This window comes from Hippoglossus stenolepis, chromosome 8, assembly GCF_022539355.2.
Source record: "Hippoglossus stenolepis isolate QCI-W04-F060 chromosome 8, HSTE1.2, whole genome shotgun sequence".
Taxonomy (NCBI): domain Eukaryota; kingdom Metazoa; phylum Chordata; class Actinopteri; order Pleuronectiformes; family Pleuronectidae; genus Hippoglossus; species Hippoglossus stenolepis.
In genome coordinates this window covers 267,018-283,247 of record NC_061490.1, presented here as the reverse complement: position 1 = coordinate 283,247, position 16,230 = coordinate 267,018, and the positions used below count along the sequence as shown (strand labels likewise).

Below are 16,230 nucleotides of genomic sequence, written 5' to 3'. Positions count from 1 at the left end.
AAAAAATATATATTTAATAACATTTTATAAATCGTAGTATCAGACCATCAAGTGGAATACCAGGAGCAACAGAAAATGTGTGTATGCGTGTGTATGGGTTTTCTGGTCACAGCTGCTCGGTAATCAGAGCAGAAGCTGCACTTGGTTTGTACCGAGCTGGAGTTTCTGTGTTCTCCTCCACTCTGCTCTCACTTGAACTAATAAACATGCATCACTATTATCAGGACCTGATCAGTACATGAAGTAACTTAATGTTGTTTGATTCGCTCCAGAGTTTATGAGACTGCATTTAAACATCATGAAAAATGACTCGTAAACATTTTGTGCTCAGTGCAACATGAGACGTGATGTGAACAGTAGGACTCAGTGTTAAAGTGAACAGAGCGACATAGATTCATGTATTTACGCATTAAACAGGTAACCTTAGCCATCATCGCAGAAATTGGATGAGAAATTTGGCAGCTCTTCGGTGCTGTGCACCTGAATAAATAAATTTTGATTCCCACCGGCACCGAAGGATATATTATGAAATTGTCGGTTATGTCTGCTTTAGGAAGCCAAGCTCCTTGACCTGCGAGCTTATTCATTTATTTGCTTTATCGACCGCCTAGGTCTAATTATGCCTCGTAGTTAGAGAGAGAGACTGGTGGAATGAGACTATTGCTACAGAACCGGCAGAGAGGTCGGAAATTCAGCGCTTTTCTCCTGAATATGTAGGATCCGGGATGGGATCGAGCGCCTGGACAGACTGACCGGGATGAGCGTCTTGTGGCTGTTAAGAACTAGCTGTTGGAATGTACGAGCTTTCAAATTCGTTGATTTCAAATTGGAAACTTGTTGAATGATGCACCTGTGGTGCTGTGTCACTAAAGCTGGAGATACACTTGCTGCTTAAACCCGCGTCCGCGTAGACAACTGGCTGCATCACGAACGTAGTTGTTCACATACTTGCCGACGTACTACGCGCGTTACCGGAGGATACCACTGGAGGGCACACCGGAGAAATCAGACCATGTAGGACTTCTGGAATTGCATGACGTAAACAATAAGCATGTGACGCTCTAGGAGGTTACTGTTTTGTTAATTTTAAGATTACAGCAGAAAAGAGACAGCGGCGCCACGTAGATGGTCTGTAAGGCCCATCAATCAAGTATGGCGGATTGGCCCACTGATTTTACACCACAAGACACAAAGTGAGCTTCCCCACCTTCTGCTACACTACCCCTGCCGTTCAAGTGCATATTGCATCTGGCGTTCGCGTAGCGTTAATTTCTGAGGACATGCACAACTGACGCTCCAAATGGACTCAGGATATGCGAGACAGCCATCAAGTGCACGCGTACGTGCACTCAATTAGAGGAGATGTAATTCGGGCCAATTCAGGTGTGTATTGCATGCTTTATACACGGCGCGGTTTTGTGATTCTGAAGGAATACGTTGCTTCCGTGTCTCAGATTAGATCGCTGAATACGACAGATAGCGTCGAGTTGTTGACTCTCCCGTGGTAGACGAAGCAAATTGTGTTGTGGTTACACTTGCTGCTTAAACCCGCGTCCGCGTAGACAACTGGCTGCATCACGAACGTAGTTGTTCACATACTTGCCGACGTACTACGCGCGTTACCGGAGGATACCACTGGAGGGCACACCGGAGAAATCAGACCGTGTAGGACTTCTGGAATTGCATGACGTTTACAAAAAACATGCGACACTCGAGGAGGTTACTATTTTGTTAATTCTAAGATCACAGCAGAAAAAGAGACAGCGGCGCCATCGTAGATGGTCTGTAAGGCCCTTAAATCAAGTACGGCGTGACAATACGAGTATGTCTCTCTCGTTCTGCCAATGCGAGAAATTGATGAAGAAACACACCCAGTATTTTCGAATGTCCGCCAAGACGTTTGATTATTTGCTCCACCGGATTGGCCCACTGATCATACACTACAACACACACAGTGAGCTTCCCCACCTTCCGCTACACTGCCCCTACCGGTCAAGTGCATATTGCATCTGGCTTAGCGTAGCGTTAATTTCTGTGGACGTGCACAACTGACTCCAAATGGACTCAGGATACGCGAGGCAGCCATCATGCACACGTACGTGTAGTCAACAGCAAGTACAAGTACAAAGATGTGATGATCTGCTGCAGGAATTAGAGGAGATGTAATTCGGGCCAATTCAGGTGTGTATTGCATTGCCCTATATACGGCGCGGCTTTGTGATTCTGATAGAATACGTTGCTTCCGTGTCTCAGATTAGATCGCTGATTACGCCATATAGCGTCGAGTTCTTGTCTCTTCCGGGGTAGACAAAGCAAATTGTGTTGTGGTTAATGCTGAAGCACGAGGAACTGCCGCTCTTCGGTCTCTGTTTGGACAAGGAACGCAGATTTTTTGAGTGCGGCAGTGCTGAATGATTGGCTGAAAGAGACCGTGGCAGATCTGATTGGCCATTTAGGACTGAACTTACGCTAAGCTTCATATATCCTCTCGACGGCGTTGTCCTTTCTTTCAGTAAAACTGTCAGGAATTTGTTTCCCCGATTTGTCCTTTGATTATTATTTGAAACAAATTTTAAGGACTGCATTCCTTCACTTGCGTAACATTTCAAAAATGAGGCTCGTCCTGTCTCAAAAGGATGCAAAGGATGCAAAGGATCCGTATTATCAGGCTCTACCAGTAAGTCTTTAATGCAGCTTGTCCAAAATGCGGCAGCATGTGTCCTGACAAGATCCAGGAAAAGAGATCACATTTCTCCTGTACTACACTGGCTTCTTGTTAAATTTAGAATAGAATTCAACATTAACCTCCTCACCTACAAGGCCCTTAATAATATGGGACCATCATACCTTAAAGAGGTCATAGTCCTATATCACCCTACTAGAGCACTGTGCTCACAGAATTTAGGCTTACTTGTTGTCCCTAAACTCTAAAAGTAGAGTAGGAGCCAGAGCTTTTAGCTATCAAGCTCCTCTCCTGTGGAATCATATCCCAGTTTCTCTGTACGTTTAAGAATAGTCGTAAAACCTTCCTTTTTGATAAAGCTTATAGTTAGTCTTAGTTATGCTGCTGTAGATCTAAAATGTCGAGGGAAACATGACACATGGAGCTTCTCTTTCTTCGTCTCCTTCTTTATCACATTAATCTCTCATCAATACATGTTACTGACTTGACTACTTCCCCCCCCCACCCAGAGTCCTTGTGCATTATCGTTTGCAGACCCAGGATCGCTGCTGCGGCCACATCGTGGATCATGATGAAGGATCATAGATTGTGATCATGGACCATAGACCAAGACAGTGGATGGCGAATCAAAGATTGTGATGTTGGATCGTGATTATTGTGGCAGCTGATTGTGGACCCTAATGGTGGATTGTGTATCATGGACTATGATTACAACAAGACTGCTTGATTTACAAAATGCCTAAACTCACATATTCTACCATTACTGACAATAACTCCTCAATTTCAATTGTCATTATTGCTCCCTTCATTTCTATAAGACAATTTCTTATGTATACATAGTAAATACCTATAGAACATTGACATACCTTTCCATTATGCTAAAACATTTTTATTCTGTTCAATGTTGTTATATAATTTGTTGATGTGTTCAGCTACAGGCGGCATCTATTGCCTATTGTCCTGGGAGAACGATCCCTCACATGTGGCTCTCTCTGAGGTTTCTAAGTTTTTTCCCCCTGTTAATAGGGTTTTCTTTTTGGTAGTTTTTTCCTTACCCTTTTGAGGGTTAAGGGCAGAGGATGTCACACCTTGTTAAAGCCCTATGAGACAAATTGTGATTTGGGAATATGGGCTTTACAAATAAAATTGGATTGACTGATTGATTGGTTGATTGAATGTCCAGACCAGATGATGAATTTGTCATATTTGTCCATTAACTTAATTTACTCTAAATAAAAAGTAATCTCATACTTAAAAAGTTAGACTAGACTGCTGGTCACAAGATACGTTTTTAATGAACAGAAGAATTAAAATGTTCCAGTTTAAATGTATGTGCCTATACCTTGGTGTCTATAACTTTAATTTGAGGTGCTTTCATAATAGGGTTTGTTTCAAATACACATAACGTTTCTTTTCACCCTTTGTCTGAAACACTGTTTTAGCTCTTTGCCCGCCTCCCTGAAAGTCCAGTCTGCTCTGATTGGTCAGCTGGCACACTCTTTTGTGACTGGCCAACTGTTTCAAGCACGTCAGAAATGTTATACCACCTACCAAGAGGCTTCCTGATCAGCTGTTAATACCGCTGAACCCACAGTAACAATAGCATCATGTCCTAGTAATTTAAGACCTACTATACCTGAAAATAACACGGGCGAGTTAAGTCTTGCATTTAGCAGTTTAGCTTTGTTACTCTTTGACTAATAAGTGCCTGGCACCAGTGATGCTGCTAAATAATGTGGGTTGTCATATGCTGCTCTGTTGCTGTTTGACTGCACAATGTCATGAACTGTCTATTAATAATAGCTTGCACAGTTTGTGTCTCTTAATACAAGCTACCACTATAAGCTCACACACACACACAGGTTCACTTTGTCGTGGTTTGTCTCATTAAATATTGCAGCCTGGATCTCTGCACCAAGTCATATATAGGAGCTAAATTATCTTAAAATGGAGCTCCTCCTTACAGACAGAATATTTTTAAAGTGGAAAAGCCTCTGTGCTTCCGGCTGCTGCTTCTTTTAACCCGTTGAGCGAGGTGCCAATAGCTGCATGTCGTGTCCATACTGTCAGATCTGAAGAAGGGAGTGGGAGGGAGTTAACCCTTCCTCCTTTTCTCTCTCTCTCTCTCTCTCTCTCTCTCTCTCTCTCTCTCTCTCTCTCCCCTCCCTTTTACAGCTCAGCATCACGATGCGTAAATCCACAGGTCTGGTGTTCCACAGAAGCATTATCCTGTCCATCTGAGCCACTTGTGTAAACGATTTGAGTCACAGCTCCACTGAAAGGTGAGTAATTTTTTTAATGGTAGCATCGATGGTTAGACACAGTATTTTATTATGTTTTTTCAAAAAGAAAACCTGCCTGTAATTTGATGTCAGTACCTCATTCTACAGATCCCAACAGTGTCCATTGAGAAAGGGGGCCAATGGTTATATGCTTTCATTCTCTTTGCTTTGGCTATGATTTGTCTTGAAATGTGCAGGACTGACTTCCCACCCTTGATCAGATAAAACCTCCCTTTGACATGCTCTGCTATTTCCTATGGAAGCACAAACAAAGCGAGGTTCAGATGCTGTTCAGTCTCATGACATCTTGCCAAGTAAAACTGTGCATTAGCAGTATTTTGGCACAGAACTGAGGGGAGGGATGTTACATGTCAGCTCAATGTGTCACAAAAGCCGAGAAAATGAATCCTGATTGATTAGCAATGAGAAGACTTAACAGATGCCACCGTCATTAACAGGAAATGCTCTCTTTTTTGTCAGTTATAAAAGCTGTGATTCGCCTCTGTAGTGCAGCAGCAGTGGGCACTACTCACTTTGAGAGGAAATGTCTTTTCACTGACTGACTCAATAGTCTGGGCTTCTGGGAAACATATCTTGCATTCATATTGTGTTTGTGTTATGACAAGTTCTGCACGTCTCTCATCAATATTAAGCTGTGTATTTTTGATGTTATTGATGTTGTTTTATATCAGAAACTTGATTGCCCCAGAATATAAATCAAACAAGTAACTTGAAATTAAATTTCGTAATTAATTTCCTATAAGGGTGACTTTGGCTCAGTAAGGAAGGTGCAAAAGTAAAAAAGAACCCTTTTGAACCATGTCCCTAGCATTAAACTAGAAAAAGTGCATCTGGAAATGCCCGAAATGCACTTGTACCAATGCGATTAAGACCGTGCACTCAATCAATAGAATCCAATGTCTTTGATAGATTACCAATGGCAAGCTTTGAAAAATTGCTCATGACCATCGCTTTTTGTTATCATCCATGTCATTCTCATTGGAGTCAGTCACATCATGGGATCAACTGCAAACTGAGGTCTCAGTGTTGTTCACAGTTCATGCAGTCCATGCAGATCAGAGCAAGAGGATGCTCAGCAGGAGCTGATGACAGGCATTCAGCATGATTTGCATATTGGAGAATAAAATGTCACAATTAATAGAATGCAAAATCAGACAGGTTTATGGCAATGTAATATATGAAGCAATAAAAGGTTATTATTAGGGTCAGAAAAAAAAATACATCAATAGATTTTACTTTCAAATTCTACTGTTCGGAAAAAGGTGTTTTTTTAAAGGTGTTAAAATAAAAATAAAGCTTTATAATTTTAATTTAACCTCCAATTATACACTAAGAGAATAACATTCATAATAATCTTTTATTTATCTTCCACTAGCTCAAATTCAAACCATCTAGATTTTTAATTTTGGTGCATTTAATCATTTAGATATTTCCTATTTTCCTCAGGTAACATTTCCATTTCCTGTGACCACTGTTTCAGTGTGTCTAATGCAGCGGAATAATAATAGTTCATGTTTTTGAATAGTGGAGTCAGAGTTACCTGTAGAATTTGAGAATGGATGCATAAAACCATACTGTAAAACTATAAAAAACAAGATTGAGACCTCAGTCTAACTGATCGGTTGAGCGATGCCGCAATACCTCGCCTTACATGACAGTCATTACTGCCCAGACTGGCTCCAAAGATGTCAAAAGCACAAGTTGGCAATGCCCATACCCAGGATATTTATATTATAAATTACCTACTCTCTTTTATGTAGTTTTATCCCAAAGGTTTGTTTCATTGTACTGTCAATAATGGTAGAATATGTGAGGAGGTTATATTGTATATCTTAGCAATCTTAGCAATAGTTAAGGGGTGACTGTGGCTGAGGGGGTAGAGTGGTTGTCCTCCGACCAGAAGGTTGTTGGTTCCTGTCTTCACCCAGGTTACCTTCGGCAAGATACCGGACCCTAATGTGTGAATGGGTGAATGACAATAACCTGTACTGTAAAGTGCTTTGAGTAGTCATAAAGACTAGAAAAGATATATATAGATATAGATATATATAGATATATATATATACAGATAATTTAACCATAATTCAGCTGCCACCATGATCACCTAACCCACTACGACCGCAATCAACAGTCACGATCCATTGAAGGCTCTGTCTCCTCTACTATACCTTTAGAGACTTTCCGGCTTAAACCATGTCCACATGTTCCTTGCAGAAACACAGTGGGTTTTTTTCTACTGGTGCACTAGGCCCCAGTCAATAACAGACCCCCCTGAGACGGTCACTACAAAGGAAAGTGTGTGTGGGCCTGTTTTTTCTTTTTTTCTCTAATGGTCCATGAGTCAGACTCAAAGTGAGTTTTGTTAGATTGTGAGGTAGGTTGAGGTTTCCATTGAAACCAAGAGCCCTCTTTTATGCAGCGTGATGAAACACTTACGACAAAACATTCAAAATAAATAATGTTGCCTTTTTCAAGGACATTTTCTTTCAGAAGCTAGATTTTTTTATTAATAGATGTTGAATACTGAAAGAAATATGCTCTGACAACTGACAACCCAGCCCTTAAGGAGTCATATAAAAGAGTAGAATTGGCAAGTATCAAAACATCTAAATTCACTCAACACAACAACACCTGCGAGTAAGATTACAGAAAAGGAGGGATGACACTTCTCCTCAGTGATCGGACAGAATTTTAAACAACACTTTGTTTGATGTCACATCACTGTGGAGTGAACTGCAGATGGAGGCAGGGATGGCTGGTGTTTGTGTTGTTTACCAAGAAACCACAAGGAGTTTTTAATCAATAATCAAGAGTATTTGTTCTTAAAGAGGATAAAATGGACCAAAAATGTTACCAGGGAACCTTCACCTGAGGTTGAGAGGAGATTCAGATCAGGCTAATGTGTGCAGTGACCTCTTCATCAAAGGTTAGGAATACTTGTGTGGCATGTAACGTACCTGTTTCAGTACTAATCCTATTCTTTGTAACATTAAAATTATTCAGTTTATTTTCTTTGCTGGAGTTAGTTCATCTGCAGCTAAACAACAATACATAGAAATTATAACTAGGAATTGTTAAGTACAAAGTGTTTTTCAGGGTATAACTTTGTTGCTAATTTTGCAAAGCATTCAGCCTCCAGTGTGATCAGTTACCAGGCCTGCTGCCGCACCACTGGCCTGTGGTTCAGCTCTCCATTTTTGCCCGCGGCCTCCTGCTTGGCCTCCAGAGACGTTCTGTCCTCGCCAGCACTCTCCTGCTCGGGCCGTCCTCCTGAGCCCCTGCGGTCTGTCCCTGAATTTGTTATTTTACTGCATCTGCCTTTGGGTCCACCTGCACACAACAGGTTCCTGCTGCTCTTTCTTTTTTCTCGTCTTCTTAAGGAAGTCTTTGACACTGTTGGACCATGTATTCTGTCATTGATAAATACCTGTCTTCTCTCTGGTTGTGTACCCTGCTGCCTTTAAACATGCTGTTGTGCAGCCCTTGTTACAAAAGGAAAATCACGACCCCTCTGTTCTTTTCTAACTTAAGGCCCCTGGTGCTCTTAGACCTGATGGCTGCTTTCGACACTGTCGGTCACTCAATCCTGTTGTCACATTTTGGTAATTGTGTAGGAGTTAAAGGTGCTGCACTCATGTGGTTTCAGTCCTACCTAACAGATAGGAGTTTCAACCCCTTTATAAGTTTCCCACCATCTGATTGTTCGTGCTCGTTTCATTTCTTGGTGTCATTTAGATCTCGTTAGCCTCTCTCTCTCTCTCTCTCTCTCTCTCTCTCTCTCTCTGCTTCACAAAATACATGGCAATAAAAAAAATTAAAGAAAGGTAAGCAGATATAAGGGACATATTAAATTCTATTCCATTTAGGCGCGAAATCATAACATATTAAGGTCGAGACCTTAAATATTATAGAGAAATCTTAATCTTGAAAGTAAGGAGTAACTAAAACTGTCAAAGAATTTAGTGGGATGGAAATAAATGATCCGGTCTCAGAACTGTATACAAGCATTGTACTTAAGTAAATGTATTTCATACCACTGGTTCTCAGTGAACTCATATGACTAATAACTAATACAGTTTTAATCTTGATCTTTTAGAAATATTAAATTGCTCACTAGAAACAGGCATCTTTCCAGATGCACAAAAAATTATGATACTCAGTTATATCTATCCGTAGCGCCAGATCACTCTGATGCTCCAAACCAAGTTAAAAATTGCCTCTCCAGCCTGGAACAATGGATGAGCAACAAATTTCTCATATTAAATGAAGATACAACAGAAATTCTTGTAATTGGTACTGATGATCGGAGATTATTAGCAAACTTGGAAGTCTTACGCATCAAAGCAAATCAGAAGTGAAGGATCTGGGTGTTACACTTGACTCAAAACTAGATTTTAATCCACACATAAACAATGTCAAAAGGATTGCCTTTTATCATTTAAGAAATATTGCAAGAGTAAGACCATACCTCAATCTGGAACATGCCAAAAGGTTATCCTCGTTGGGGTCCTCTAAGTCAAGGTGTGAATGGCTGTTGATACCTGTAAGTTGTACACCCACCCTGCTATTGTGTGTCATTAGGGTCACTGGAGTTGGGGTATGGTTGGATGTTGAGCTGTCTAGGGAGAGAAATTAGGACCACATTGTAGGTGTCTTATATTTAGTGGTGAAAAAATTCAAAAGTATCTTTCACTCCTCTTTCAAGCCATCTGTCCTCTTTGGCCAAATTCTCCACATTAACATCCTCAAAAGAGTGTACCTTGTCTTTGAGGTGTAAGTGAACTGCTGAGTTCTGGCCTGAAGAACTGGCTCTCCCGTGTTGTCCCATCTGCATATGTAGTGGTTGTTTTGTTTCCCCAATGTACAGGTATAGGTACTGTATATGTTTTATGCAGATACAGTGTGCAAGACAGACCCTTACTATGGACACTGAAAGAATGCAGGATGTTTTGAAGTAAACCACAGCAGAGCTTTGGGGTCTTCAAGCTGAAGCACTGGAGTCTTTTCAGGGGACAGCTTCTTTGTTTTATTTATGTAGTTTGAGCCTTATATAAGCTGTGGCCATCTAGAGTTTTTAAATCTGGAGAAGCAATTTTAGTTAAGCCAAGATTGAGACAAAAAGCCTCCTCTGAACTATTTTCTTTCAGGTTGAACTACTCTTTCTTCCTTACTCAACTGTTTCTAGAGTTTGGCACAAGTAAATAGTTTATAGGAGTTTTTAAGTGGATAGCTATGTAGAGTGATATGCTTGTTACTTCAAACTGCAAAGCCAATGGCATTCCGGCAAGTATTTGGATGTAGTTCTGCTGTTATCAGACTGTTTAGAATTATTTATTGAAAGAAAATTCTTTATCGAAAGAAACTCATAATAACAGAGTGACCTCTTGTTTTAACAGTCACAAATAATTAAATCAAAAATATATACTTCTGATCATTAGCAATGATCATGTCCATTCACTTTTGATCATTAGCTGCTTTCAGTAGGACAAACACTACATTATTTATTAGTGAATTTAATATTTAACCAAAGGGCTTGATCTGTAGCCTTTCACAAATCCAAATTATCGTGAAGACAGGAAGATTTGAGAATCCCAAATTCTGCTTTACTCTACAGTGGCTTTAATGAATTTAGCTCTAGGTCCAAACATTTGCTTTTAATCTTCTCAATAAACATCTGATTGCCAAAACAGAAAATACATTCTATACATTCATGTTAATTGTGTTTTTTTCTTGCATTGTATGATTTTATCAAGTGCCTGAGCTGGTGTGAACTAAAGTCCTTTAACTAACGTGACTTTTTAATTTGCTGTCCCAACACCTGGGAATATAATGTTTCTGGGACAAATCTAAACTTTGGGAATCACTTTGTCACTTTCTGACAAGGCATGTTAGTTATAGCGATTAGTGATATTTCTGTTCTTTACTGCTTGAAATGTAAGAATTAAAAAATATATAAATCTGTGGCTCAGGAGACAGAGCTTTAGTGCTTTATTGTCTTTACTGTTTTTGAACAGTTTAAGATTATCCCTGTCTACTTAAACTTAATCAGCATTTTCATTTAGGCTGGTGGGTATAATGATTTCACTTTGATTGAATGGTTTCATTTTGTTGTCAGTGGTTTTTTTCTACTTACTTTTCCAATTCCATCCAATAGACACTTTTTATCCACCTCATCCTTGAAATGTCTCATGTACCATATGGCTTCTGGGAATTTTGTAAAATTATATGCAATTACATAGGCAACTAGAATATAGTCATTTGAGATCACTGGAGTGTGTGTTCATTAGTCTGATCATGAGTTTAGTTTGGTAGGGGTGGGTTTGATGGCAGCATTTGCCTGCAGGGGAGAGTTAACACTCATCTTTCAGATTTGATCTTATCAAATCTTATCAGCTGTTGGTCCTAAACACTGAGGCTTTTTTGTGTCCCTCTCACTTCCCATAGCGGTGTCAGGGCCTTTTTAACCCTTTTCTTTCATAACCATATTGGAATGGTCAAAACAAACTTTGATGTCATCATGTTTGATCAGCTGAGACTAAATTCTTCTCACTGCTGTTCCGTTTAGAACAATCTTGTTAAGGCTATTAATGCCCTACAGCCACCCAAAATAAATCACGATAAGGCAGTGTCACTTGATTATTACACTTAAATATTAGGAGCCATTTATATAACTTGGACTTTGTTCACATAAGAATGTTCCGTGACTTTTTTGCTTTGCATATCACTTTGCAGAGACTCAGATATGGAAATAACTCACTGTATGATTATGCACTGACAGTAAAACAAAATAGAGTATTGATCCATGTGAAATAATCCCTACACACTTGCTCCTGCTGTCATGCTAAAACAGGTTTTGAATATGTTGTTCCGAGCATTTGCCCGGGAGGGATTTCTAGTTCTACATGACTGAAGAAGAGCAGTCAGTTTGAATCAACCTAGATAGATCTCATAATAACAAACAATCCGTTAGTTCCCAACATGTGCAGTTTTTGTTTTGTTAATGAATTACAACACTCTGACCTTTAAAAAATGTAAAACATGTCTTATCTAAGCACACTTAATAAATATGCTCCCTAAAAATATTTAGGATAAGGCATTGCTTTAATCCTTGGTTCTCTGCAAACATTTCCAAAGCTCTAACTTTTTGAGATGCAGCTTGCAGCCTAACTGAGCATTTGGCAGCTAAAAGACAGATATTTTCTGTAGGAATCAATAAAGATCAAACACATTGCTACAAGAGAATACAAGAGAATACTAGACTTCATCAGTAATGACAATTTTGTGTTCTAATCTTTAGGATGTGTAAATAGGCAACTGTTTGTCAACAAGTTGAAAAGGTAAGGACCAAGTATGCAGGATGAAGGCAGGCAGGTGCAGAGAAGAATATTGAATTAATGTGAATCAATCAATTTGCTGGTGCTCACATAGGCAGGCACAACATCCAAACTAAGAAATATTATATGAAACATCAATCAATCAAATTCAATAAAATTCTCATACGGCTTTAACAAGGTGTGACATCTTCTGCCCTTAACCCTCAATAAGAGTAAGGAAGAAAAAAAAAAGACGATTTGACAAAGAAGAGTGGGAGCACAGAAGCTGTGTCCCAAATCAGGGGCTGCATCGTCCCAAGACTTCATTTGAAGACTGATTGTGTCTCAGTGGTGTAATGAGGCTTTCACAAATCAAAGGCTCCGAAAAACACAGCCAACAAATGAGTCCTTCCGTTCCAGAGCAACCAAGATCCAACAGGTGGATCCCTCTCAGGCAAACCTATCACATGATTCATTGTGTGGTGGTGAAAAAGCTATATATTTCATATATTCTATATATTTGCGTTGCAGTAAATGTAGCCGCTCCAAGTAAGGCCTACTTCATTAATGATGAAATGATAATGGGGGACAAGCTGGTGACCCAAAAAGGAGATTGTCCATAGACTGTTTTGTTCAACCTTCGTGGTTGGAGTAGAACATGTCCTCTGCCCCCTGACTTGGGATACAGACGAGACTAAATACACATCCCCCTTGTGTATTTTGCAGGGATAAAAACACAGGTGAAACACATCAAGGTGGGGCAGACAATCACAAAAGAAAGGAAACAAGACTAAGATAGCAAGCAAAAGAACCAAGAGGTCCTAAAGTAAGTGATATCAAAATAAAACAGGAAATAATAAGAATCAAAAAAGTCCAAAGAGTCACTTTATGTGACCATAGAGGGGCACAAGACACAAGTTCACCATGTCAACTTAGATGTAGTTTTGTAAGTAATTAGTGAGTGAAGCTTTTATGTTGTATTGAACTTGGTTGACAACTGAACTGGGGAGGGACAAAAACATAATATCTGAGCTTTGGAGTCAAAACTCAGATCACACATTCCACATGAAAACCATTATTTGAACTATGATGCCACTAACTTTGACGTTTGTTTCTCTTTGCAGCCTGCTTGAAAAATGCCTTTCAAAATAGAGCAGCAGTGAACTGGACCAGAGCCACAGTAAAGATGAATGAGTCTCATGAGCTTTTCTATCAGGAGGAGGTGGTGATGGGTAACTCCACATGGGCATACACTTACTATCACCAAAACTACACCCTGCCTCCTCCACTGCTACCAGACAAGAGGAGCACCTCTAAACCTGCAGCATGCGAGCAGGTCCACATTGCTGTAGAGGTGTGTATTTTAGTTTGGTACAGAATGTTTTTTGTACTTTAATTTTAAGAATTATACTTTAAAATAATCTGTGCTCTACAGCACTCCATTATATTATATGCTTCAGTCAATTAAAGGTTCAGTGTGTAGCATTTAGTGACATGTAACTTCATCTAGTGGTGAAGTTGCATGTTGCAGCAGAGCAACATGCAAGGGCCAAGTCTAGGGTAAAGGAGACAACAATTCATACACTTTAGATGATTACAGACTAGTGAAAACATAACTGGGATGATTTTATATTCAATTTCTGCAAATAGATCCCTTTCACCAAAATCTTACACACTGGCCATTTAACTGTTACTATTACTTGCTTTTCTGCTGCAGCTATTACTTTAATACTCTCATCAGCTGTTTTTTTTTGTTTTTGACTTGTAACCCATTATAGCCAAGCAAATCTTGCTTGTGATCCCACCTTGCATGTTCAATGTGTCTATTAGCTGGAAGCAGTGTAACAAAAGAGCAACATTTCCCTTCTCAGATTGATTTGAATAATTTAAATTAGTTCAGGTATAAGGTACATCTCAGGAAGAATTCAAAAATAATACTCTCCATAGTAGTATGTTTTTATTCTTTTTCTCCCCTACATTTTTAATTTTCTTTTCTTTTCTTGTGACCCTGATGGGGACCCCAGCTCTCAGGTTGAAAACCACTACTGCTACACTTCTGTTAATGTTTACTATTCTCATTGTTGCATTGTGTCTTTTCTTCCTCAGGTCTTTCTAATCCTGGGTATTATCTCCCTGCTGGAGAACATCCTGGTTATCACAGCCATAGTAAAGAACAAGAACCTCCACTCACCCATGTACTTCTTTGTCTGCAGGTGAGTTCAACATGCAACATAAAATATCGGCACCAAAAACAGTGATGATAGATTTGAGTTCTCAATGTTTACATGTTGGCCAACATGAGTGAAGAAATTAAATTTTCACATGTAGTTATTAAGTCAACTTTAAATTCACATTAAGTTGCCCTCTATGGGGCCCTGGGTCAGAAATCCATAGGACATTTGTTATTTTTTAGAAGGGAGATGCATTTATGTGTGTTTCACAGTCTCTTCACTTTACATAATTAATTTCCTCCTTATTTATTCTCTCGCTCCCTCTGTTTTCACTGTCTACCTTTCTCTGTGACTTAAATTGTGTAAGATTATATACATTTTTTTTGTGTTTGAATTTGAATCAATGAAATGTGTCTCAAACAATACATAATCATAGGCAAGTTTTATACAACTATATTACAACATGATAATTATGTAATTTGATATAATTTTATATTATGTTAATTTGTTATGTGCTTCAATGGAGCCTCAGGTTTCACTGTAATAACATACATGTATATCTCTGTAGTAATGGATACATTATACTCTTTTATTGCAATGAGGTGAGTCAGTTTATATTTGTGTTGAACATAACAGGGACTTAATGTTAGTCCAATTCTACCTGCTTTTCATTTCTCCTCTTTATCAACTTCTATCTCTTTATCTTTCTCTAATTTTCATCTGAGTCAGGTAAGAAAGTAAACCCTTTGGGTTTTGAGTGATTGAGAGGAGCCAGTTGAGGTGGTTCCAGCATCAATTTATCTAATTGGGTGGAGACACCAGGGTAGACCCAGAACTCGCCAGAAGGATCATATATTTCATGTGGCTTGGGGTGGAGTTATAGTTGAATTAGAGCTAGATAGTGCTGCGGGATGTTTGGAATACCCAGCTTAGCCTGCTACCACCACAACCTGACCCTGGATAAGTGGAGATGGATGCACAGACAAATGGATGGAGGGACAGATGGATGGATGGGTGAAAAGATAGATGATTAAATGGATCGATCACTGCATTGTTTACACTGTTGCATCAGAGCAAGATTCTATGTTGGACTAGAAAATACTGTATCTCATAGGTTGAGTAATATACCCTACATAATTGTGTAATTTCACAGGGGGAGGGCAAGGACCACAATGCAGAATCTTGCATTCACAGGGAGAAAGCACATGTACAGACTTGTGAACATCTATCTCTGTGATCAAAGTTTGATGTAACCCTGTGTGGTTGTTGCAGTTTGGCAGTAGCAGACATGCTGGTGAGTGTGTCCAATGCCTGGGAGACCATCATCATTTACCTTCTGAACAACAGACAGCTGGTGGTGGAAGACCACTTCATCCGGCAGATGGACAATGTGTTTGACTCCATGATCTGCATCTCTGTTGTTGCGTCGATGTGCAGCTTACTGGCCATCGCTGTGGACAGGTAATCAGGGAGGGAGGGAGAGAGGTGTGTATGGAAAGATGTATGTGGTAGATATCACTGCCATCTTCATTTTGAAATGCTTGTGTAACATAATAAAATTATAGAATACAATTGGAAAGCACTTAAACTCTAATGTATAGAGTATAGATTTAGTTATTTAATCATTATTGGTGTTAGTATTGTTATAAAATCCAGGTCACCTCAGTTCATGCATACACACTATTACTTTTCTCTTATTATTTCTGCAAGAGATCCTCTCCAAGGCTTTTGTATGGAATATAATCTTTAATGAAAATCAC

The 16,230-nt window shown here is 39.4% G+C and overlaps 1 protein-coding gene across 1 annotated transcript; it reads left to right on the top strand.

The window, feature by feature from the left end:
* Positions 1–4,849: 4,849 nt before the first annotated feature.
* LOC118114351 (melanocortin receptor 5) lies at positions 4,850–15,982 on the top strand. Its single transcript, XM_035164787.2, has 4 exons — positions 4,850–4,965; positions 13,424–13,653; positions 14,406–14,512; positions 15,743–15,982. Exons 2-4 carry the CDS (start codon positions 13,486–13,488, stop codon positions 15,933–15,935), a joined length of 468 nt encoding a protein of 155 aa, XP_035020678.2. The 5' UTR covers positions 4,850–4,965; positions 13,424–13,485; the 3' UTR covers positions 15,936–15,982.
* Positions 15,983–16,230: the final 248 nt, after the last annotated feature.